This window comes from Pterocles gutturalis, unplaced genomic scaffold, assembly GCF_000699245.1.
Source record: "Pterocles gutturalis isolate BGI_N339 unplaced genomic scaffold, ASM69924v1 scaffold7072, whole genome shotgun sequence".
In the NCBI taxonomy this organism is placed as follows: Eukaryota; Metazoa; Chordata; class Aves; order Pterocliformes; family Pteroclidae; genus Pterocles; species Pterocles gutturalis.
The window spans coordinates 51,769-79,410 of NW_010115178.1; the positions used below are offsets into that span (position 1 = coordinate 51,769).

The following is a 27,642-nucleotide window of genomic DNA, read 5'->3' on the forward strand; positions in this document are numbered from 1 at the left end:
CTGCTGACTTAGCTGTCATTAGTCTAACTTCAGCTTTGCTGGACACTGTACAAGAGCCTTCTCTAAAAAAACCCATTTGCTAAATTCAGATTTCTTTTTTTGAAAGCCTCCCCACTCCTGTCAAAGTACACCAATTCCAAATATAATTCAAAGATGAAAAAATTCTGTTACTTCACCAGGGTAAGTGAAGCATTTCAAAACCAGCTGTTTATCTAAAACTCCCAAATACCTTAAAGTACTTCCCTTTTATACAAAAAGAGATTTTGAATGTATAGTACTTGAAAATTAAAACTCACAAGCCACTTGGCCTCTGTCAGAGTTCAGTTTTTCGAACATCTTTACCAGCACGTACAAGCGTGAAGAGGCCTGTCTCCCTCCCACATTTTTACACAATGCACTTTGATGAAGCAAAAGCAGGAAGCTCACCTCTGCTCATACACTTCCCTTTCAGCATTTTACTAACAGAAGGATTTGAGAGCATGGAGGCAAACCACCTCTCGGAATTCTAGATAGCCCACATAACATTATACTCCCTCATTTGTGTAGGTGCTTAGTTCCTAATAGTATCTCACATATAAAAATCTCAAACCTCTGCTCTGGCAGCACACACTAATAGATGGCATCCCAGCTGAAAGGTACTAATGCTCCTTCTGCTGCCATCTCCACAGGACAAACTGCATCTAACCAGTACGTCTCCAAAAAGAGGCAAAATGTACAGACATACACAATGTACCAGTCTTCCTCTGATTAATATCTATAAACACAACTCCAAGAGATTAGGAGCTTCACGTCCAAAGGCCTTGTCAGTAAGAGTACCTGAAATGCTTATTAATAATCTGCCTTCCACAAGCTACAGCCTCACTCCCCCTTGTGGTTCATATGTTTATCTAAATTTAAAAAAATCAATTTCAGTTAGGTGTTGCTATGAAGGAGTTAAATATAAATATTTTCATGTCCCAGTCAGCTTTTGCTATTAGTCCATCCTCAAAATCATGAAAAGGATCCAACAACATCAGTAACTATCATCTTTAAGGCATAGTTCCTGTGGAGCAATACTGAAAGCCCAAAATGAAAAGACACAAATAGATATTACACATAAGTGACACAGCTCAGCAACAGTTAAGAAAAGATCAACCCAAAAGATTGCAAACTGTAGTCAGATCTCTACTGTTATTAACAGTTTAAATATCTCACATGAAAAAGAGTAAAATACTGTATAGCACTCATACCTTTTATATACATACACACCTACTCACATATATGCATATGAAAGCCTATTGTAAGGATTCCAGCTGATGCCATCACACAAATAGAAAGATCTTTTTCTTCTCTTTGTGTTAATTGACCCAAGTATTTGCACAAAAATGGAAAATGGAAAGAAAACCAAACTCAACGTACAAGAAAGTTAAGTTTTACACACTTTACTGCTTAGTCTCCACTCATATCTTCAGATCCTTTTCCTTATGCATGGCATTGCTCTTACCAGGATAGATAAAATGTTCACCACAGATGAGGTAGAAAAAAACTAGGCACTGTAATACTGTAATTCAGCACCTTTCTTCCCCATAGGTACCACTTTTGTGGGAAATGGCATGTTCTTTTCCAGCTAACGAGGCAATACAGTACCACTGTATTGCGATGCAAAGGATTGGGTCCAGGGTTACACTTTGGCTTAATTTAGCACAGGAAAGCACTGTCAGAAATGATCAGTCACTTCAGCAACCAAAGTATCTGACAGAAAATACAATAACTCTGCAACAAAAAAGGATCACAACTCAAGGTGAACCAGACCATGGCTTAGAAGTAAAAACTACGCTGTTTTCCTCCTTTCTTTGCAACGTAAATACATGTCACCATTTACTAGTATTTCCTTTCACTGACACTGTCATTTTGACTTGGGGATGATATCAATAGAAATGTGTAACTGTCAGCATTTGAGAGCCACAGGCATGAATATTTTGGAGGAAAAGGGTAATTAATTTAAATCCAAGTTGCATGTAGCAGCTTTTGATGACTCTGGATGAGACATAATTTAAGAGTTAATGAGGAATAATACAAAAAGTAGAATACAGACATTAACAGGGTCAAATTCACGACAGGACATACGTAAAGTTAACCCTTAGCACGCCAACAAGACAGAATGCATGCTGCTCTAAGAATTATCAAAATTTTTGATTTGCCAAAGCATACTCAGCATTACAAAAGATGCACCCTAAGCAAAACATCCTAAATTCCATTTCAGTATCAGGAGAAGGGAACGCAAGAGCCACTGCTAGAAGACTGCACAATAAAGGCCAGAATAGTTAGAAGGCCACTAGCCACCTGACTGAATTCATTTGAGGTTATCATTCACAAAGAATAAAAAAGCTTCCTCCTCACAGTATGCTAAAAAAAATGAAAAAAGCCCCCACAAAACCAAACCAAACAACAAAAAACCACAACCAACTACCAACCCACAAAACCCCCCAGATCTTACAGCTAATCAGGTAATTTAGAAATGCAGGGCTAGTAAAGAACAAAAAAATCCCAAATAGTAACAAGCTAACTTGGGAATCTCCCTACCAGGAAAATATGAACTAGGATAGTAGACTGCAAAGTGCACTGTCTTGCAGAATATAGAATCATCTGCATATTTACTGCAAACACTAGGTTAGATTTTATTCATCACTTTGCACTCCAAAGATTACAGAGCTCTTGACTCAACCATCTTTCAGAGACTAGTCTGTTGGTCAAACAAAAATCAACATGAGAAAATACTGAAACTTGGGTACGAGATTCCATCACTAATTAGAGATAACTGCATTCTAGACAATAAAACAAATTACTATTAACTCCAAATAAATGGGGCAAGATTCTCATAATGATTTTAGGGGAATTACTCAAGAGCTTCTGAATTTCAACCACATATGTTAACTCCTTAGTCTTTTTTGAAATATTCCTGGTCTGCTGAAATCTTTCAGGAAGAACTATCATATGTACTTAAAAAAATAGTTGCCACTTCTAAGTAGAGAAAGTGCGTATGTTTTAAGAAACAAGCCTGGTATAAGGCCAAGGAAAAGAATTCTACGACCCGAAACTTTACTACTGTCAGAATACGATTAAAAGTACAAGACAAGAAGTCCAACTTATTCCAACAGCCAAAACTCAACCCACTAGAAATGAATCAAGGTAACAAAAAGCAGACAGACAAAAAAACCAAAACCCACAAACCACCTCACTTGTACATGCAAAACAGATGCATCACATTTTGGGAAAAGCTTTCTCACTGTAAAAATTAAAAGACCGTTAGACAAATCTAGTTTGGCGGTAGAAGAGATTATCTTGAGAAGCTACAGAATCTCTTTTGCTGGAGGTTTTGGAAAAAAAAAAAAAAAATCAGAACATCTAACAATCTCAGTGACACCCAGACAAAGAAATTTCTCAAGTTCCCTCCAGGATCTACTTCTATAGCTTAATGGCAGCAAGGGGGAAGAATCTTACCCCCCCACTCTGTGCCTCTGGAGAAAACAGTAATCAACTTCCAACAGTCTGGCTAGGGAGTTTTTATTAAGATGAAAGTTACAATGAAATTATTAGGAAAAATGTGATTTTAATAACCTTGATTCAATTGAAAAAAACATACACTTACAGTGCTTTAGTCCAGCAGAGGGCAGCGTAGAACTAACAACTACCCATCGAGCATCAAAACTGGAAGTTTTCATTGTGAGACAGATATATATATATATGTATTTAACATTAGATTAGCTCTAACTGGACTTCTCTTTCTGAATTATACAGTTTGTACGTAAGAGGCAACTGCTGTGTGGTAACGTTTGTGAAGCTTGAGTTCCTACTAAGTAGAGAAACACGGAAAAAGGGTAAGCATCTCTGCATGAAACACCACTGACACCAATAGTGAACTTTGAGTTGCATGTCAAATCTATAATGACAGAGAGAGATGTGTAAAGTCCAAGTCTGCTATATGGGCATACACCTTTTCTCCTCAACAAAATACATTCCATCTGATAATTCCACCTTCTGTGATGCTGTTGCCCTTGCTGCAGTTGCAAAAAGGGGGTAAAAAAATAGAGCTACAGATCCAAAAAGAACCTCCCGATCATTTTGTGCCTTAGTGTCAGGCATTCATCCAAGCTCAGATACTTAATGTATAACACTGTCAGACAATGCAGAAACCCAGCAAACTTTCTGCTCACAAGTCACAACTTGCATCTCAACATGAAAGTCTCCACAGGAGAGTGATACCCAGCAGCTCATGAACAGGTATTCAGTGTAGCTGGCAACTTTTCCAGTGAGGTGGGGATTTCTCTAATACAATTCCATGTCTAAAAATGGCTCCTTACAATGACATTTCAATGTCATCAGGAAGAATTCCTTCTCAAACTATGACTATTTGTCACACTGACACAGATTTTTTTCTAAACTTTCACAAACATACATACACACATACAAACTTCATTTTTGGTAGTATTCTTACCATATTATCTTCTTGGCACAGCCATTATAATGATGAGATTCAAACACACATACATATTGGCATCCACAGTATTATGAATTTGTGCAATTAACTACACAAACTGTGCTTCAATAAACCTCATCCCCCGACCAAAGTTCCCTGAAGCTGAATTAGACCAAGACATTGAAACGTCATCAAAATTTTAACTCAGCTGCACTCACAAAAACCACCATAAATGACAACTTTTCTAACAGTTTGCTTTTTAACAAAATATAGGAAAAATAGGGGAAAAAAATCAACATTATGGGGCAAACTAATCCTCCAGCAGAACTTCACAAGTGAATAATGTTTTACTGCAGCTGTAACTTCCTTACACCAGTGACAATTTTTTCAAGTCTGATTCTAAATATAAACTTCCCTCATGACCATGCTGAGCAGACAATCAGTCATGAATTTTGTAATTTTTCCGGTAATGGATTAAAATACAACTCCAAAACCTCAGGCCATAATAATACTCATCAACTCATCGCTGATAAGTATTTCTGTAATCATTAGCGCTTTTTCCACAGGAAACGCTTGAAAGGTTTCCATGAAAGGAAGAGAGAAATCTGTTTTTCTTTCTTCCCACCCTGATACAGCCTTAATGATTACAGCACAGACATCTATTAAAAGATCACAAAGTATTTATAGTTAATAGGAATGGGACAGAAAGCTATCTTTAGTTCACATGAATTTGATTAAAACGACTCACAAGAAGTTCTCTGACATACTCAAAGCTCCCAGCACTTAATCTTTTCTCCCCTGCAGGAATCTGTTCTGTGGATGTGAAGACTCAGGGTGTGGGAAGAACCTGCTGAGACTACCAATGGATCTATTATTTGGCTCATAAAACTTGTAAAAATCTCACAGAATGTACAACGTGCTATTGTGTCCGTAAATCTCTTTCATGACTTGGTTAGCAGCCTGACTCAAAGTAGTCTGGCCTGTTTTCACTTCTACCATAAAAGGGGTTTCTGAAAGAGCCATTTAACTGTGACCATGGTTTCAGCAACACTGTGGAGACAAAGGAAGGGTTGAAGCCATATGGACACTTCAGCACTCAGACTCCAGCAAATCAGTACTTTTTTTTTTTCCCCTTAGAACTTGCTTTTGCATAATTAGCTCTCTTTATATACTGAATGAACTAATACATCAATATTCACGATGTAGGAAACTGCCATTTGTGAACTGTAATTTAGATTCCAGTATTAGAAACCATAGTGCATTTACAAAGAGCATTCTCTTTAAAAATGCCTTCAGAGGATTAATTTTATAACCAGTGCTGTCTTTTATCTTCAACAGAAAAAAGTGTGAGAAAAAACAATTTATTTTACCTTTCCTCTGTCCAGAGTATATTTAAACACAAGGAATTATTTACACTACTTTTAGTCACCAGATTCTAGCAAGGAAAGGTTTGTATAAAAAGCAAATTGATATAAGTTTACCATCAGTGTCTCTGCCCTATACAGCAATGCCTGCTTGTAGTCACTACTGCCACAATAAACACTATGATATTCCTTCCACTGTGAACAGAGCACACTGAACAAAAAACAAAAAAAAAAAAACCTGTGTTACTTTTCCTCAAACCTGAATGAATTCTCTGCATTGTATTTATAGTAGAGTCCGGTTCTAAGGTGACATTGATCACCCCCCAGCACAACCACACTTTGAACAAATATTAACTATCTTTCTTATGGGACACACAAGAAACTCAAGTGGCGTATCTGCATCACTGGAGAAACAATGCTAATCTGCAACTGTGAAGCTGCAGGATCAGCTCTGCGCTCAGCTTCCCTTTTTAAAATTACTTGAAGCAGATCAGGCATGCCTGTGCAGCCTGATAAAGAGGATCAGTTACGAGGATGGCACGTATTTGATCACACTGGGTCTTTCGAAACAGCTACAATTAGCACGTCAGGGAGCAGCAAGCATGGGGCTGTCCCTAGGGGAAGGTGACCTGGGAGCGAGGGTGTGCAACGCGCTCACCAGCAAGGTGCAGCCCCACAGCACCAAGGTGCAAGCAAGCTGAGCAGAGTGATGACACCAGCAGGTCATATCAGAGTCCAGGGGGCCTCAGGCAAGACAGGGTGACAGGCCAGGTCCAAAGTCCATCCAGGGCTTCCCACACAGCACTGCAGAACAGGGGCAGGAGCAGGCACACCCAAGACACAGCTCAGGCAGGGCCTGAAGGCCCCAGTCAGAGCTTTAATGGAGCCCTTGCTCAGTGGGTGTGGGGGGAGGTCCTCAGTGAGGCTGGTCACGACCCTCAAGGCCAATTATGTGTCCTTGGGGCCCTGGCATAGTACACTTTACTTGGGACTGTAACTCTTGGGTAGAATCACCGGCAGCCAGGCTACCCTAATACAACTTACATTTGTGACATGTACTCCTTGCAAAATAATGCATTTTTTTTTACAAGGCCAATTAATCCAAAGTCTCTTTTCTCCTTACAGTCTGAACAGCAAGAGGAGAGAAACAAGAATCGGTATCAAGACTTTGTGTTCAACTAGTTTGTTCTAGTGTTAGTTTTTATGTATGCTTGATAGATCACCCATGCTTAATGATCAAGTTTATATGTGTTTTCAGTCAATCAACATTTCTCTGCCTAGAGATACTAACTATATTTTCCTGTGCACTAGACATGAACCTGTCTCTCAGAATCTTGGTATCCTGAAACCAGCAAAATAGGACTCCACAAAAGTGTTCTTGTTAGTTTTCTTGCTCTTCTCTTACCATCTCTACTTCATTTAAAAGTACCTTTTTCACCACTTAAGCAACATCAGTCAAAGCCTACCCTGCTGGCACCAACCCTGATTGCTCAAACTAAATACGCACACTTTATATGTCAGACAGACTTGTGCAAAGGGCAATGTTGGTACAACCACAGTGAGATGCTACAGAAATCTACTCTTTCAGCTTTGTAACTTGAGTAGGTTACACTGCCATCATAATTTATTCAAGGAGCTGGAAAATTTATAAACATTAATATAATAGTTACCATAAGGTAAGTTATAGAAGACCATGAACACATGCTGAACCTTAAGCCAACAAAGGAGGTTCCAAGATCCTGTTATTAATTCAGGCACATCCTTTACAGTCATAGTAAACTGATAACAAATTATTTATGAGAGTCCTCCTTTATTTGACATTAATGATTATCTTTTGTTTAATAACACATTTGTGGAATCAGTTTTGTTAGTAACCTGTAGTTTTACAGCCAAAAAAATATTTTGGGGGGCTAAATTTATTAGAAAGCAACTTCTGCGTATTTTTCAAAGTTGTAGTTTAAGATTTCCTGTCTAGAATTCCTGTTATAATACCATTGACCTGGGGACCGAACTCACAGTTCACTTAAAGGTAGGGGTATAGACAGGAAACACCAAAAGAGGAAGGAGAAAAGAAAGGGATCGCAACCCTTGCATTCTCCCTCATAAGTCTCTTTTCCCCAGGCTTTCCTCCCCAACATCAAAGTTTTAATAACTAAACTTAGCATCACTGCTATTGACAAGAGTCCAAGACAAGCTTCTACCAGAAAAGTTGAAAAGATCAGAAACCACATTTACAATATAGAACTTGCTGCAACAAGACAAGACACACATATTGATGAACTGGCACACAAAACCTCTACCTTCTACTTGGCCATATTATTAAAACTGTAACAATGCACTCTGTACAGCATAGTACAAGATGCACAGAGTAATTAACATGTCCACCACTTTGTTGCCTTTGGCATCCCCTCTTCTACAGCACTCTTCAGAAGGCTCTGGGCCTTCTCCGTCTTTGCTCCTTTATCACATCCCAACTTTAGGCTGGGGTTGAGGCCAGGGACCTTGCAACACTGAGCTAACTATTCAGAGCAGAATTCCAGCAGCAGTCCTTAGAGTCCTTTGGCAGCACCTCTTCCATGGACCTTCCTTTTCTGCTTTTCCCCTTCTCTTCTTCCAAACCCTAATTCTTACCTCCACTCCAACCCGATGCAGAAAGTCAAGTGGAGAACCCCTCCACACTTTAACGCAGATTCTCAGTGCGTTCCTCTGGCAGTCCCCTCTCAACACTGCATTACATTCTCCTAGTTTGCTTCTTCTACCAACCTGAACCCTAACCTGAGCACCTCCCCATTCCCCTCAACTATGAGCACCCACAGAGGAAATTCTAGCAGCAGAATCCAGCTGACTGGCTCTCAGTCGCTTCCTCACCCAAACTTTAACTTGAAGCAGAAGTTCAGGTGTCTGAGAAATTCAGGCTGTCCACGTGAATAGCTAAAGAAATATCCTATGTTCAAGGATAACCTGTGTTTATCAGACACTTTTCAGAAGATTATGGTCTTCTAAAAGACAGGGAACAAAGCTCAACAATTAAAGAAGCCCATTGTTGAGAGACACAACACAAAAGCCAGATTTTTTCAAGGTTCTGAGAAATAATATTCACTTAAATGAAACATGTTGAAAGGTACTAATTCAATGGAAATTACAGCACCGCAAGAGACTCCAGTACAGAATCGCATCCCTAGGGTTTCTTCCAAAGTTTCTATATTGCCAATCCAGGACTGATTTTTTAATAAAATTTATGAATGCTCCAGAGTATTTTTTATTCACTCTAACAAGATACACATTTGTATGTTTTCTCAGCACTCTCACCTTGTACAAAAGGAAAACAGAGCTTAAAATTTTGACAGGATGCCAGTTACTTTCTGAATCCAAAGTGAATTTTAACTGTAGTGTAAGTGTATTGCTTATAAACATAAATCTGACATTTTTATGATCTTTTCAGATGCATTCCTTTACTTCCCCAGAAAGCCATATGCAAGAAATATGGACTCTCTTAACAAAGGCGAGATCATAGCTAGTCATCATCTAACTGAAAAGAGGCCCCAATATAAAAATACAACCTAGCCACAAAGCACAATGCCCACAAGTACTTCACTGAAGCATGCACAAAATAGTCTGATATATAAAATTAGTTTTTCCGTAGCAAAAGATAGACAGAAGCACTATTTAACTACAAAACTAGAAATGCTCCGGCAGTGCTGCTTATATACCAAATCAAATATTTTGAGGGTAAAAAACAGCACCTTACCTTAACATATTCCAAAGTAGTATCCAGAATATTCTGATCTCTGTAAGAAAATGGGGCAAGATGGGAGGAAGACGACACAGAAACAAAACAAAAAAAACAAATGGTGAGTCCAAATATAATCTCATAGTGAAGAGATAAATTCATATGAGCAACAGGCTAGTAGGTCATGTTAAAATTGTCATTAAAAACTGCCTATGTTATAGCTAGATGGCCAAATATATATTTCAGTGATTTATTCTAGAAGGTCAGGTAGTGGAGTCACTAGTAATTAATTTGGGAAATAAAGGTAATTATATACACTTTCAAGCAAAGCAAAAACAATCTTGAAATTTCAACAGATGACTGAAAATACTTACAGAACACCTAAAACATTTGAAATAAGTTTAAAAGAGAGCTCTCCCAACAGCTTCTAAATTTTCTTTGCTTGTGTATTTTCCCATTTAAGCTACTGCTACTGATAGCATTCACAGGACATTGCTAACACAAGAAAATAGAAAGCAAAGCATTCACTTTTTATATAGACAAAGCAAAGAATTCATAAGTTTGCAATGGTAGACTGTTTTCTTTTACATCAATTACAACTCTTTCAACAAACAGAAAAAATAAACATACATTTTCAAAGGTTTTTATATATTTGTTTTCATTTGAGAACTAGCAGGTTAACACGGTTTGCAGTACATGAATGGATACTTTCTACAGAACCTGGGATGACATACATGGTGCTGCCTTAATAAAAAACACGTAACAAGCACAATTAAAACCCTGCAAATTTACAGAGGGACAAGGAGCTTGCTATAGCAATCAAGTTTGCCACACAAACAACATAGCCCACATAAATTTAGAAACAGAATCCTGTTTGATGGAAGTTGTAACAATGATGGATAACACTAGAAGCCTAATAAGCAGCTTCAGATATGTAGAAATTGGGTTACACTAGAATCCACCAATCCAGAATAGTCTGTAAATTCCCACAATCTCACTTTCTGTATTAGATAATCTGCAGAAACAAATTAATACGTTCAGATAAATACCAGATCAGATGAAAGGTACCTGCAGGCTCTACTGTCTCTCAAATCAATTCAACTGAAGGTTTGTTTCAAGAACATATTGAATCTTTAATCAGAATTTATTACGTTTCAAGTAATGCTCATGTTGATCTTCATAATAAGCTTGACCTTAAAGCTGTAGCCATTTGCATCTGTTTACCTACAGCATGTATGTATTAGAGCCTGCACGTTAAGTCAACCATTACTGTGTACACTGTGGGTTCACAGTTTGGGTTTTATTACACATTTTGGCTTCCTAATAATCAGATAAGTCCTACTTCCATTCAGACAAAAAGCACATTTAATACAGAAAGTTGTCACCTGGAATAGAGCCATTTTCAGAACACCTCAAGGTAAGGTGTTGGGTAAGGGCTGCAGTAGGACACATGGTATTGACTTCATGCTCACTTCATACTCATTCTGTCACAGAAAATAATTCAAGAAAGAGATGCAAACACACTCCCACATCCATTCTGGGTATTCACATTTCTGCCAGACTACTACCTAACTTCATGACAAAACAAAAATCCCTTTCTAGCATTTTTTTCCTCATAGAAAAAACAAACAAAACCAACAAACCAAAGAAGAAAAAAAAAAGCGCCCTTCTTGAGACATGTAATCAAGTCATGCTCCCGAGTAGTGTAAGTCCTCTGTTGACCCTCCTCCATGTGTACAAGATCTGTGTGGAAACTGTAGGAGCATAAACACTCCTCCAGTCATACTTCATCGCTAAAAGAAAGCAGTTAGTCATCACAATCCTAACATTCACCATTCTGAGGCTGTCCTAGCCAGAAATACATTATTTCTAGAGCATCCCTTCTGACATGTGACAACACCTTTCTCTCTGCTAGCTCATCCTGCAGACATACAACCCTTTAATCTCTCCCTACTAGACCTTGGAAACTGTCTCAATTCCTTTTCAGTCCAGCTACAAGATTCTTATTAGAATTATAGGGGTTTTTGCACATATAGGTTTCTTACTGATATTGCCAACCAAATACAGAGCTTGAAAGTCAGGCATGGACCTCCAGCAAACCTATAAAAAGATGAAGATGGCAAGACAACAGAAAACTTGCAGCTGCTCCTCCACTTCCCTCCTCTTCCCCCAAAACAAAATCTGCTACAACAGTGAAGACCTTGGTGTCGTAACAGTTGGAAGTGACTGTCTATGAGCAACTACTGGTACCTTTGGACACTGTGAGAACCAATGTAACTTCTCAGAAAACAGGGATTATTTTTATATGTAGACTCCTTCAAGATAGAGCTAAAGCTGACCGAGATGAGAAAAGGGAATGGAATTCAGATGTCATTGGATACTATTCTTCTACTTCCCAACACCTCTAAATGACAGACAAATGTGTGGGGAAAAAAAAAAAAAAAAAAAAAAAAGGCCTTTTGAAGTTGCCAACACCAGCAGTCACCAGCTAAAAGGAAGAAACTGAATTGTACTTCTGGTATGACAAGCTAAATACTGCCATACTGCCAACTTCAAGTCCTGCATTGATTTGAAGACAATGAGTAACCAAACACGAAAAATCAGTAAAGAAAACATAGAAGTCTGAGTAACTAGTGATTCTTTCAAAAATATTTTATAAAATTGTTACGTAATCAGTGCTACAACTGAAAAGCAAAATCCTGGAGTTCAACCCCAACACAAATTATTCGGTTCAGTGGGTGCAGGAGAACAGCCAGAATCTCCATAACTCAGAAACAGCCAGGTTTGTTCCGTAGCTGTCTATAGCTGCTTCAGTAACAAACCTTTAAGGAAACATCCTGTACTCTTTAGTTGTTGATTCTACTAAAACCTCCACCTTTCTACTAACAATTGTACATTACCTCCTCTCATTGTTGTTGTAAAAAATCCTGCAACCTACAGACCTTGACAGACTAAGCCATATTTCAGCCACAATTATAATTTTTTTTAAAGTTATCACAGCTAATTAAGTGTAGGCACAAGAGTATTATCAGAGATGCTCAAATCCTCACCATCATTCAACTATCATATAGATATTCCCGTGATAGAAACTACTGAATGGCCCTGAAGCAGCTTTGTGCTACTCCACACCTTTATAAATGTATTTATGCAAAAAACATTAGGACACATTGCCAGTACCTGATGTATGAAAGTATGTTTGTTTTCTTATTTTAAAGTGATCTTTGTTGGGGTCATTTTCAAAAGCACCTCCTTTCTACTACACTGAAAGAGTGATCCCGAGAAGAACAATCTTCTCAACGCCAAATCAGAGTGAAGACACTACATGCTCAAGGGGAGCCTGAGAAACTGAAAATGTACCAAGCTGTTGCAGATACCAGACCAGATCAAATGCCTTCTTCCATTTGTGATTTTGAAATCTCTCTCTATGTAGATTTAAGAAATACACTACTACATAAGTATGAAGGTGCAAGTTAGAGCATGCTAGACATACTGTGTTTCAGTATACGTACAGCAGACTGATGTTATTTGTACTGTAAACTAGAGTAAAAGACCCAGTGATTTTATCCTCCAGCAGCTTCTGCTTCACACACACTCCTACTACATTCCTAAGGCCATTCCACCCTTCTGTCTACAGCTGCACAACGCCATGGACATGACTCATTCAAACACCAGTGGAAACAAGTGCAAACTGCTATGACTAACTGCATAATGACCTGCAGTTCATGCAAGAACAGTAGGGACTCTTCAGTAATTAAAACTCCAGAAAAGATACAATGTACTTTTCTCTGAATTAAATGAAATCTCAACTCATTCATATTTGTTCAGAATGCCCCGGCAGGGATAATTTTACAGGCATTTACTTTTACCACTTCTATCTTCTGCATCCCCCCCAATTTGCTCCATTTTACCTATCACAGCAGAAAAATCTACCCCATTTTTCATACCTTTGCCAAATAAATTTTTACTTCTGCAGTACATACAGTACTGGTCTCTACAACCTGTTCAAAAGCTCAGACTAGGCACCCCCATTCTTTTTCCTTTATTTTCCTTAACAATTAGGAGTCCCAGAGACAAGACTCTCTCCTTCAAAGCCCTTCTTAAATCTTCTGTTCCTAAGACTCTTGCAATGTTGTGAAATTAGCAACTGGGCAGCAAGACTACTGCTTATTCAAAACAGTCAGTGTTGCTACAAACTTCTCTGTGTGCTGTCATCTGTCGACTTACACTTTCAGCTGGCAACTCTTAACAGTCAGTGCTTTAGTTGCTATCGTTATTCAGAATTCAGCTCGACAAATTTTTAAGTATTCAAAAATAATTTCACCTTGCAAAATGAATATGCATATTCCCAAAAGACTGACAAACGCTCACTAGAATTACAGACTCCATCAATTCATCTGAAATTCATGTAAATCTAGGTACAGTTTATTCAGAAAGCATGGTTGTCACCTGGCTAACATATCTTTCAGGAATATGTGTTTGGACTGAAGCGTAGGGAAGTATATCCTTTGCTTTAGTACTGAATAGAATGGTGGGAGAAAAAATTGTCCTCCTGTGTATTCCCTTACCTCAATTTAACAAGCTAATTGCATCAAATGCCTCTCTACATTGGATATTGTGAGCGAGCACTATGAAGACACTCCCCTTTGTGAATAGCAACATTTAACTACCCTGGGAATATTCTACTTAATTTCACTGATTTCCTCCAAACTAACAGAAAAAATTTAATCCTGTATTACAACTGATCCCTCAATTGATTGCTCCCCTCCCCACCTCCCATCATCAAAACAGATTGTATTTTGACAAATTTGTGCCGGGGAATTGCAACAACCTCAGTGCACAACTCTGACAACATGCAACCTTAGCACACAGAAGTAGCAAAAGGTGGGCACAGAAGTACTGTTCCGTTATTGGAGCTGGTTAGCAAATGCTAGGGATATCGGATTTTAATTTCACGTGTCTGCACATCTCTGTGCCAAGTGAACTGCTTGCTGCAGTAGTAGCTGAAATTCTTCAAATGCATCGTCAATATCTTATTACCAGAACAGACATGAAAAATCCACTGGCTCCACACTCCTTTTCAGCTACAGAACAGAAAGACTGAAAAATACCTTTAAGAACAAAAAATTGTGAAGTATAAAGTAGTTCTAAGGTATTAAGAAGGACAGTAAGGGTATGTAAGAACAGTTGTGAAGAACTGACTGTAGCTTCTATAATACTTCCAGAGGCCAGCAAGTATCCCTCAACATAAAAATACCTATCAGACCATTGCATAGGAGAAATTGCAATGTAGTACATCTTTTGCTAACAAACGCTTCTGGCTGAAAGGAAGTAGTACAGCTACAAATGGTCGTTTCTCCCAGAAGGCAACAAATTAACATGTGCCTTGGAGCATATATACAGTTGGTAAAACTTTTTGTATGGAAATGGTGTATCATAATCTAAAAATATAAGGGCAGTTTTCCTAGTACAATATTGTCATGATCTCTTCTGATTTACTGTGTTTTTAAAAAGAAGGTCTCTAAAATGATTACTGCTCTGATTACGAAAAGTGTTTATTGGAAGTAAGCACCTAAGCGCACGTGAGAAGGTATTTTAAAAACATAGTTGCCTTTTTGCTACATGCTTTCAAGGACTGAAAAGAAAATAGTCACTTTCACATTTATCTGCAGGATTGCTGGTTGTTAGCCGTACGTACTAACATACTGTTAAGCCCTGCAGCAGTCATGGAAAGTGGATCTTTATTTAAACCACAAAAGGGGCAGAAAGGAAAGTAAGTGGTCATGTGGACAGGAGGCAAACTAAGGAAGCAGTACAGTACTTGGTACAAATTAATAGGGCTCTCCAGAATCTTTACAAAAGAGACCAGGAAACAGCAGAGCTAGGAGAGAAACTTTGGGTGTGATGAAAGGAGTAATTCAAGAAACTTTCCACTACATACAGTGTCCTCTACCCAAAGAAGAAACAGCTTGAAAAGATGGAATTTTTCAGGAAGTTTATGAAAAATAACACATGCTCATTTTGGTTGGGGCTTTGAGGAATTTGTGCTTAAGTTTACCCAGAAAGTCGTTCATTAACAATAAGGTCCTGATCCCACAATTAAATTTAAACAATGATACAACTGTGCTGAAGGACTGGGGTCTAATTAATCTCCAATACTGGAGATATCTCCCTTTTTGAGACATTTTGTCCCTTTCCCCTCCATCCTCCTTCCCCAAGATCCCACATGGGCAGGTTTTTCATAATTATCGCCTGTAGCTAGGTTTCCAAAAGCACCATAAAATGCAAGAAGTGAACAGCTATTCTCTGCTTATACAAGAGAACATTCCTTCTATCACAAACATCTACCACCCTTTAGTGGGTAGCTCTGTTCCACCTCTGAAAAAGCTGAGGTCAGATTTGCAGGTGTGCATGCGAACAGGACAGATCAAGAGAAAGCATGGGAAATTCTGGGGCAAAAAGCATGAAGCTTTGGCAACATCTAAGGAATCCTTCCTTTGGAAAACCATTTATGTGTGCATGCAAGAAGTCAACAAGATATTCAGTAGCCCTAAATTCACCATACTTGTTTTACTCCTATTAAAAACCACAACCACAAACTCATGAGCAGTCTAGTTCAGGTTTTCTGGAAAACAAAACTCATACTAACAGAAAGTTTCAGGCATTGCATGAAAACCATAACTATTTTTACTTAAAAATTCTGTGGTTTTATAAAAATTTCCTCCCCACCTTACCCTAAAATTTAAAGGGAACAAAAGGTATTGATCTTCCTGTTCTTGCAAATATTTTTATACCTGAAGAACTACCCTGCATTCTATAAACCCAAACAAACAGTATTATTTACTTTTTTCCACACAGGAAACATGTAAAATACTAATTTTACTTGATATATTCAAATCTTAACTTGGTAACATTTTATTTTTAATTTTCAAAGTGTATTACTGCTATGCTGTAATCACACATGCAGTATTCATATAAAAAAGTAACACATACTCAAACCAAAATTATACAACAAATAACATTTTCAAAATCACTAGTTAGAACAAAATAAATGCTGTCTAAATACCAGATCCACCACACTCTCAGAACTCAAAGAAAAACTGAATTTGCAGCATCTGGAGAAGCAAGATAGGCTGCAAATTCTGACAAGGAAGAAGAAAATCCACAAATAGTCTGTTCCTCACCAAGTACTGCCTTGCCATCTCTTTTCCTTTATAAATCGACTGCCAGTTCAAGGACTTTAGCAGGTCTCATCTATTGTGGGAAGACCACTAAGAGGAAAGGAAAAGTTTCAGGAACCCAGGATCCAGCCATTAATGGCTTTATACCTCAAGACTAACACGTTGCTAACTTCCAAATGTTCTGCCCTCCAAGGACAGCGTTGCACAGAGGACAGTAAGCCTGTTTAATAGGGTGACTTCATCAATGGTACTAGTCAAGTTTAAAATTGAAGACTTGGTTTTTTTCCTGGACAGTTATATAAGATGAGATAAGCATGCAAGTCTCACCCAGCAAAACATGCAGAGCCTTGAAGATTCTGAAATTCTGAAGAGTACAGAACATCCTGAATGACCAGATAAACTAATCTACTCCAGAACAACTCTGTGCTGCAGCAATAGGAAGTCCAATGCAAGATGATAGCACTTCATCCAAAATAATGGGGAAAAAAGCTGACATAAGAAACTAAGGAGAAAAACGTCTGCTGGCCAGTATTCAAACTAAGAGTCTGAAGCCTAGTTAAATATATAGTTGGACGCACCAATCATACTCTCAGAACTACAGAAACTAAGTGCATTCTTAGCATTTGTACGTAGGTAGATACTTAGGGCTAGTCTATAAAATACGTTTTAGTTTACAGGTTATTTGCCACATTTTGATCTTTTGCAACAGGGTTCTGTGAGCAATGGGGGATGTTAGAGCTACTGGTGTGTCCATTTCCTCGGTGAAAGAATCAAGCCAACCACAACCTGCCTCCCCACACTCACCAATTTCAATTTTTCTTTTTCAACATGCCTGAACTATGTTAAAAACTGTTGGATATGAACAGTTCATGTTTGAGATTTTGGTAGAGTAAAAAGAAGCTGTTACGCCTTATGTACCTACAAAAAGGAATAATTTGTAGTCACATCAATAAAATCAGAAGCAGTGTTGTAACTACAATTGCATTGAAGACTCCTCTCACAGCCAGAAATTAACAGGTCTTGAAAACACGAAATCAAAGACAGGGAAAAGGAGAAAAGATTAAAATTATAGCTCTGCATTTGTAATTCTACATTTCTAAATATATTGCAAGTTAACAGTAAAGCTTTAAAAACAGGTGTAGGGGGGAAAAAAAAAAATCTAATTCTGACCAGCTGGTAGGTCAGAACCTCTCACGAAGCATGACAAAACAAAGCATCCATGGCATTATACGTAATTTAGCAAAATGCACAAAGTATTTTGATTCCAAGCCAGTTCCAACAGTAAAGCACTACCGTTTATCAGTGACTCTATTCTTTAAATGTCACTAGAGACAAAGAATGAAATTTGAAAAAAAAAATAGTCTTTGCAAATGTGAACAGATGAAACGGTTACTAAAAAGACAGCTAGTAAACAGGAATTAAACATATGTATTCACAAACATCCTGTATAACAGGAAACAGCCAGTATTAATTAATGTCAACTTTGTTTGAAGGCTTTACTTATCATGAAAATCTAGACTGATCATTCCTGGCAGATAGTGCGCTTCAACACTTCCTAGGTGAAGGCTCGGCAGGGGGAAGATAGTGATTCAATGCAAATGTGTGACCATAAGAGTTTCTCCTTAAATATCCAGAGCTCTACTCTTTGAAGAGTCCCATACTACACATACAGGGCAAGGACAACATTAACTCATCTTTCTTTACGTCAAATGCTAAGTTTCTCATACACATACTTTTATCAGTCAAGCATCTTTTCTAAAAAGTACAAGTTGGACACACATGAAACACCAACAGCTTTAAATAGGCATGTTATGTTACAAACTGCATAAAAAATTAATACCATTATTCGTAAGAAATTGTGTCTAGCTTTGATTTTCCTACTGTGCTAGATTATCTATCCCAAAATTTGTAATAAACTCCTTCAAAGCACCATGAAGAGGAAAAAAAATAAATGAAACGTGTACATGAACACTGTAATAACACAATAATGACTATTAATTCTGGTCTACTGACATCAATTACAGCACTGGGGTTGAATAATATATAATGAAAAAGTTTGATTAAAACGTGTGTTCACACTTCTGATTTTTGTAAACAGCATTACAGCAATGAAAGATTGTTTTACTCCTGAATGAAAATATCCATGGAATGTTACACTATTTCACAAGTTCCTATACTGAATTTAAAATATTAGAGGGCTTTTTGATGAACTCTGATAAGGTAAAATGGACTTGCCTATACCATTTGTCCCAAATAATTTCAACATGACTGTAAACATTAGGATATATATCTTAACATATATGGCAGAATGCTTACCCCAGGAAAATCAGACTTACTCTCTCAATTTTAAGTATACTAATGAAAGTTGCAGAGTCATCCCAAGAAGACTCAAGAAGTGATATATTTGCTGACTGCCAAGTTGTTAGTGTCTTCTGCTCTGGGCTGTCAGGTCATGGAGTAGAACGTATAAAGATCCATTGTAAAAATTAAATAAAGCAAAAGCTAGAAGTTGTTACCATAACATTCCATGTATATTTTAGCAAAGCAATTGAAAGATCAAACATGAGGACAGCACTTGCTGCTATGACTCAAAAGAGTTAAATTCTGTTAACAGGTTACACTAACAACATCCTTTCAATGTCTTATTATTCCAGAAGTATCATGTTTTAATTCTGATCAGGCAGAACTTCTTTGCGTTTTCCTCTCAAATATTCTGTTCTTACTGTTATTGCTTGTGCAAAAGTGTTTTTCACAGGACAAGGAAAGTTATCAGTTATGAGTATATATACTTAATATGGAGGCTCTGGTCTCTCAAGAAACGAAAATGTCTCTTGCAAATTACGTTTAGTAACCACTCTTGCGAAGGAAGAAATAAGATAAAACTTCACTGTATACCACCATACTCTTTTTATGGCAGCAGCCCTGGCTGCTTGCGTTTTCTGAAAGCACACAAATCCAAGAAGCAAATTATGTTAAAAAGCCAGTTCACGTAAGCAGGTACATCTCCGAGATCAGCGACAGAGGAATACTGAATACACTGAGGCCCTTTCTTCTTTTGAAGTGAATGGAGTATAGAGAAGAAAGACTTACTTTCAAGCCAGAAGAAAGCTTGAAAGCAAAAAGCATACAAAACCACTCCACACAAATCCACATAATTAGAACTCTCCTTCCCTCACAAGATTTGAGAGCAAGAAATCTTATAGTGATGGGGAGAGCAGGACTATAAATTCTAATTCAGAATTGTTACTTGGTTATCTTTTCTCAGCCTTTAACTCTGGCACCCAAGCAACCTAACACTCTCTTGTCTTTGTGCCTTTAACACATCCACGGGATTACACTGAGTTTTTCTTGTGTTAGCTGGAAGTTTTTTCCCAGTGTATAGACCTCAATATCGGAGCAAGAAAGGACATCTACAAAATTAATTACTTTTTTTGTAAGCAATGAATTACCAGTGATGATAACAGATTCCCAAAATAAATGCTAGCTATGGCAGTATAATTCTTTCTCAAGAGTCACAGATGTTATAACCAGGAAGTCAAGCAAGAATAATAAGCAGGAATAATTTGCCATTAGCTCAGTGTACACTGGGTTCCACTCCCTCTTCTCCTCTGCCCTCCATCCGTGTAAGCGTTAAATCTAAATCAAAACCAGGTTTGAACAATTTGACTTCCTGGTTAAAACTGCTCTGTCAGAACTATGCAAACGGTAATCTCAAAGCAATTCAGTAACTTTTAAAAGTTTCCACCATGGGAATAGTACATGCAATGATATACCTTTTAAACATTGCGAGGCAAGAGCTAGTCTTTAAAAACTATTTCTAAAAACTACACAGATGTCAAAAGAAAGACTAAAAAACCACATCACCATATCCCACAGAAAGAGTGGTATACAAGAACATTTTAAACATGCATGAGCATTTAACAGCCCATATACTGACTGATCTTAATGGAAAAGGAAAATTATTTTGAAGCCTGGGCTATTCAGTAAGCCAAAAAAAGAAGACATTCTCAGAATTCCTGAAATCTATGCATCAAATTCACTCCTCCCCACCCCACAGGTTTCACACTGGTTGTTGTTTGGCTTCTTCCATCAAGACCTAAATTGAGTACTAGGGAGAAAAATAAACCTCTGTTATAATGCAGAGTTATAATAAAACAGCTGCACCTATACCTGGACAGTAGAAGTCCATAAAAACACATAATAATTCCTATGCAAAAACATATATAAATTAAGATTTCACAAGGTACCTGGCATGAAGTTTGTTGCTCTTTCCATTTTGCAGAGGGTTCTCTTCTATAACATTCTGTACCAAATGTGTCTGCTGCTGGTGTCTTCTGGTGTACGGCAACGTTCCCATGTGGCTAAACATTTCACAAGACCTCGTGGGAATCATCCCCTTCTTCTTCCTGGGGAGAGTGCCATGGATAGAGATGTCCTGAAAGGAGTCTGAGCGATGCTCAGTTGGTGAAGGCTTAGTGGTCAAAAGGTCCATAGAAGAAGCTAATGAGAACTGGTGGTTCACTGGGCCATTTCCGGGAAGACTTGAAAATTTTCCTGCAGCTATCATTTTTGGTTCTGAAAAAAACAAAAACAAGATTTATCACGGTGCGTCAATCAAAGCCCCCACTTTACCAGAAGTTAAATAGCATGACTAACAAAGGCATATAGAACTGAACTTCTGCTTTCCTTTGAGGCAAATACCTCAAGATGGAGTTTGTATTTTAATCCAGTTGCATTGCTCCCAACTGCACATCAAGCACACATGTATGCGAACTTTTTTATATGAGAAAAGTCATAACCAAAACCAACTATCTGGACACACATGCAAGATCAGGCCCTGAGCAACTCTCCATTTTTATCCACAAAGTTCCTCTTTTTTGCTCCTTCACATCCTCTGAAGACTCAGACATCAACTTAGAATCATTAACAGAAAGTACAGTTTTAAGAATATTTTCACAAAAAATAAAGGACGCTCTACAATTTAGTTTGGAAGAATATGTTTCTAAACCCAGTAATTGGCACACTGCAAGGAAAAACTCTTTCTGAAGAGTCTTGCTCAAGTAATAAATCTAGCAGAGAACTGGTCACATACTTCTAACAGGCTGTAAACTAAAGGGCTCTACCCAAGAGATAAGGGGAGGAGCAGATTACTGGAATTCTCTTCTTCAGCATGCACAGCCCGCTGGCTCAAATCGTTGTTGACATTAGGGATTTGCATAGCTGTCAATCTCTTGTACAATCAATTATAGCCTGCTGTACAGTACAGTACAGGATTTTCTGTTATTGTGAGCAAAAAAAAAACTTTGTGAGACAAACACTTCAGGCACATTAACAGATTGCTGTTCTGCTCCTCAAAATGCTGCTTTGTGCTCACTTCATAGTGTTATATCACAGGAGACAGGCTGCCTTATCCTAGCTAGTTTTATTAGCCTGCAAAAGGCACTCTATGGAACATACACACAGACCTAAAGGTCAACCAGTCCTACACTATTTAACCTAGGTGGTAGCCAACCCATGTGCTTTCTACAAAAACTGGAGAAGCCACGGGAGCAGCAGAGATTGATATGAAATCAGAAAGCAGAAGAGCTTTTAGAAATAACAGTTATGGACAGGGAAAATCTGTTCTGACCTTGGTCAAGTTTCATGCTGAAAAATAAAGAGTGGCACCCTGAAGGCCCATCAGCCTGGAAGTCAGTTGCTCACAGCTGCACAAGAATTGCTCTGGTTTTGGGGAATGCACAGGTGTTGCAAAGAAAAGAGCTTGGTCTATAGTCCTCCTGCTCCCTTCTCCAGCCTCAGCATCACACGTACAATTAAAGTGTTCCTGCACTGAAGCTACTGTTACTTCTACTCAGAGGTTATTATAACAGGCTTAGTTTTACAGTAACACTAAAGCTGATCTCAAACGTATGAAAGAATTCTGCTATTTCCTGTCAGCTGCAGTGCAGAGATGCAAAGGCTGGATAAGGTTTCCAGGCTTCAACAAGAAATCCCTTCCCACTTCTCCCTTGTTGAAGGTCCTACAATAAATATGCATTAATTACAGACGAAAAATAATATTTAGATTTTTTTAAATCTTCAATTTGCCAAGGTCTGTCTGGACACAACTACTATGTACTATAGTAGAAAAGCCTCTGGAAATAACATCTCTCTCCAGAGATAATCTGAGTGACTTTGAACAGGTTTCTTGTTCAAAATAGTAGAAGAGTTTAGAAGTTAATAAGAACTGACACTTTTAGTTACACAGATCCAAACAGAATTTGAAATTTTAAAGAAACCAAACCACACTCTCAGAAAAAAATCTTCCATAAATTATCATCCGGGCCCTTGATGTGAAATACTAAATTGCCTCTCTATTTATCATGTGGGTTGAGGGCAGTTTCTGCTGGCTAGTATTAAAAATATCACAATTATTTTCAAAATGATAATTAAAACGTTCTGTAAAGTCAGTTTTGCATTACAATTGTCCTAAGCAAAACAACTGGTGCATAGATAGGAAGCCCTAAAATGCTTACTGCAAAGCTACAAGCAACTGACACAGCCTGTTTCCAGTAAATTCAGCTTTATTATTAGAGAGGAATGATAAAAATTACCTCAAACAAGGTGGGGACAGACCTCTTCGAATTCACACATTCATTTGAAAACTCAACTTCATATGTTTACTATAGTAAGGCAACAAATACCATTTATAATTAGTCCGAAAAATTGGAGGCTAGCTTTTTTTTCCTTAGGTTTTCCTGCCTTACCACTATGCTGAAACAGAACACATGACATTTTATGCAAGTGGGTATCAAAACCAAGCAGGTATAACCAACAACAGCTTCAGTTTACTAGTTGATACCAGGTAAGTTCAGGATAGGCTTACAATGACAGTAAACTGTCAACCACATCATGCTTGAGTATCCATAAAGAAAGCTGAGAATTCCCTCTCCTAAACAAATCACAGGATAATTATTATAGCAATTCAGTAGGTTTCCAATCAAACAGTCTAAGAATTTGCAACAAATAAACAACCCTCTAAAGTACAGCATTTCTCATTTAACCTCCCCTGCTAAGAAGCCCTTCTTAAGAAAACCAGACTCCTTCAGTTATGCCCTAACCATTGCACCTTTTAAGTCACACTCAGTTAACACCCCATGATTTATAAACTCAATACCCAATTCTTAAATTCACACCTGAGTTTTGTTTTGAGAAATCAAGTTATAGTTCCAAACTACATTCAAGAACTTGCAAGACACTTAGCCACAATTATGTGTGTACAGAAGCTTTGATAATATTTCAAGAAATCCTCCCTGCAAAACCCCTCAAAAAAAAAAAACACCACCCAACCCCAAAACAGCAGGTCTGGTAACTCCTACCCAATAAATTTGTTGTACTATGTATACTTCATAAATGTAAACTAAGAACTACAACAATTAGCTCAGTAACAACAGTCCTGCCAAACTATCCATGCACTTTTCTTGTACTGAATGTAAACACTGCAAGGAGGGAGCCTCTTCAGCTGAAGACTCTGGAATGTCTCAAATACTTTAGCGTATGATTCAAAGAATGTTTGACTTTACTAGATAGAGAAACCCTGAGAATTTTACTCCGTAAGAGACAGTGTGCTTTGAACATCTGCCATCACACAATCAACAATGAAAATGGTAGAAATTGTAGCAGAACAATTGTCCAAAAGGAACTGAATCCCCATTTGTCAAAATGCAGCAACAGAGGACTTGCAAGTCATGTAAGTTTCCTCTAACCAGATGCAAACAAGATTGACTCATGCCAATACAATGCTAAAAATGCTAGGTGAATGTATTTATATAGAGAGTGGCATTTCTCTTTCTTAAGTCTGTAATTTGGGAAACCATACGGGAATGGAATTAGCAGGAGCCAGGTTGTAAATTCAGAGAATTGGAGGGCATGAAAGTTTTCCAGGCAGCTTCTAACATGTCCTGTTTTTTGTTACAAAGGAAGGTGACAGAATACGAACGAAGAAGTCTTTAAAATTAACATGGTATTTAGGAAAACAGTATGACATTGGACATAGAATAAAATACATATCTACTGGGCAAGACCAAACATGCATCAAGCTCTAATCTGATAGGGTGTGCATTTCTCCACATTGTTGCTCAAAACAAAAAAGAACCATATGAACAATGAAACAAAAACAACATACAAAATATCCTTCTATTCCTGCCCTCTTGGCTTTAGGATGCAAACACAAACTTTCTGGCTCAGCCTGTCTTCATGAAAACTTTTTGACGTTCACACAGCCTTGAAACAAACAACCTTTGCTTCTCCAAAACAACATACAAAATATCCTTTTACTCCTGCCCTCTTGGCTTTAGGATGCAAACACAAACTTTCTGGCTCAGCCTGTCTTCATGAAAACTTTTTGACATTCACACAGCCTGAAGAAGTATTCCGATGGTTCATTCAACCTGATACAGGCACCACACCACAGCATAACACAACTAGCGCCAATGGCTGCTACTCTGTTGCTTCAATACACTGGAGGAGGGGAAGTTGGGGAAAGGGAAATCTCCAGTTTGGCATCAAGAGATTCATCAATGGCGTTAACAAACAGTCCAAGGCTGTATATGCTCATACTAATGGAAACCTCATAAAAGGAAAGAGAAAAGCAATTTCATAGTTCTAAATCAGAATCTCAAGCCATCTCAAAACTCTTGAGTTATATCTAAACCAGTTTTGGACACTAAAAGATTCACACTTCTCTCAAAGTCTTATTTATGTGCAGTCCGGGTGATTCTCCCTGTTAGATCAAACTCTGAAGTCTGTACCTGGTGTTACCGTATCACCAATGGTACAATACTTTACTCAAAGTCTTACTATGTCTTTATTACATATGCTAAGAAGCTGAGAGAGCTTGAACATAGTTTAATACATCAAACAGAAGAACAACTGCCTTATGTTCTCAGGAGTCAACTTTCATGAAAACCCTACTTACTTTTGACACAGCAAATCTCCTCACAGCCAGCCTCCTTCCACCCAGCTGCCCTCCCTTCCTCAAAACCAATAACAATAAATTACAACAAGTGGGAGATATATTACTGTTTTCTCCCTAAGTTACTTGGCACATTCACATGCACTATGCAGACGCACACAAGAAGTAATGAAGTGATCAACCTTAATGCTGAAGAAAGTCAAGTTCAACACAAGAAAACAGATCAATTTCCTGGGATTTCTTTTTCGTGTAATAAGACAATAAGTTAGGGAAAGGGAAGAAGCATGACTGAAAAGCCACTGAAGTTAACATATCATAGAAAGAAATACAGTTAAACTATAGCCACGATAAACTCAAGGTAGATTGATTACGTGTTAATTGTCTCCCTAGCAGCAATGTAGTCTTCTTCATTAGTATAACAAAGAGAGGATTCCTGCTCCCAAAAAGGTTTAGAAGCAGCTTTCTACAACCCTTATCTTCTGCCTTTTTTTTTTTTTTTTTAACAAGATCAACTGATGAAGTAGCGGCTATAGCAAACACGTCACAGGACTTTGAGAATATTAAGGTTCAAGAACCTACAGCCTGTTATCATAAGGAGAAATAGATTGAGAAAGCATACGCAATAGTTCAAAGGCTTTAAGCTACTATCAGAAAAAAACATGAGTCTGTCAAACATCAAAAACTCCCCACAAGCCCGCAAGATTACAGCCAGGTCAGTGCTTCCAAAGAGTCTTGAAGTGCTATCAAAATGTTCATGCTCTCTTTCTCTCTCCTTATATATGTCATACAATTTCCACTCTCCATACATCCTTGCACTGTAATCTGACAATCTATTTAAAATGTTATTTTTAACTATTATTCTCAGGCAACAAGTACACAGGTTAGGATAAGTTATCTTTGAAATTCCTCTCTTTTGAGATGAGAAAAACAGATACACCCCATTCTTCACGAGTTTTCACACGTAGAATGCCCTTATATCCATAAAAATGCCATGAAAAACTGATCATTGAAGAGGATTCAATAGCAAGTAGAGACCTCCTCATTTGGCCTATACTATGAAATTATCTCAAACTGAAGTGCCCAAGCAGTTAGCTCACTAACTCTCAATGATATGGAGCCTTGACTCGAAATAAACATTCTCTCCCCCATTTTGCTGGCAGAAAGAAAGGACTTCACCAAGGTTACAGTCAAATCTAAGCGTTTTTCAGCTAATGCTTCAAAATACAAGCTTTTCTTTCTCCTCTAGTATAGGAAGCAATTTATTCTTTTGCCTGCTCCTCTGCTCCCACTATGTTACTGAAGAAAAAAAACAAACACAAAGCAACCCACTGAAAATGAAGAATTTTAAAAAACCTTTTCAGCAGTAAGTATGCACTTAATTATTTTGAACTAACAATTGACTTACAGAAATTACAAATTGGGACAGAAAGAAGCGCTTTTACATGTACTCCTCTTTTAACTGACAAAAAAAAAAAAAAAAGAAAAATAATACAGCATTTCCTTTCTTTCTACTCCATGAAGCATCTCGGTATCTCGTGTACACCAGTATATTATACTTAAAGAATATTTAATAGATTTCCATGGGATCCAGTCCTGTAAAACACGAGCATTGGATCAAACGTCTCAGTAGTTAGTGCCACCAGCATGGCATTTCTAGTAGTCCGCGAGTCAACCGCCGTCAGGGTCAGGGCTCGCCCTGCTCCTCCGTCCCCTGTCCCGACAGAGGCGGCGGGACAGAGGGACGCTCACACGCACTCACACACAAAACCAGCTTTTCATTCTCTGCCCGAGAAGACAATGCTGACTTCACCGTTACCAGGCTGATCGCTGCTGCTTCTTTCCAGGCGTTCCGGGGGATTAGTTGGAGGTTTTGTCTCGGCCAAGCGATCTCCTGGCAGCAAGTCCCGTCCAGGTCCCTCGGGGCTGCAGAGCCCCGCGGGCGGTGGAACCGTGGGGAGCGG

At 38.2% G+C, this 27,642-nt stretch overlaps 1 protein-coding gene across 1 annotated transcript in view; it reads right to left on the reverse strand.

The window, feature by feature from the left end:
- The window catches only part of BCAR3 (breast cancer anti-estrogen resistance 3), a 49,491-nt gene extending 28,196 nt beyond the window's left edge, over positions 1–21,295 (reverse strand). Inside the window, exons 1-2 of the mRNA XM_010075079.1 lie at positions 20,976–21,295; positions 9,569–9,608 (exon numbers count right to left, since the gene is read on the reverse strand). Coding sequence (XP_010073381.1) covers positions 9,569–9,608; positions 20,976–21,295 — 360 coding nt within the window. The remainder of the gene's footprint in view (positions 1–9,568; positions 9,609–20,975) is intronic.
- Between the last annotated feature and the right edge of the window lie 6,347 nt (positions 21,296–27,642).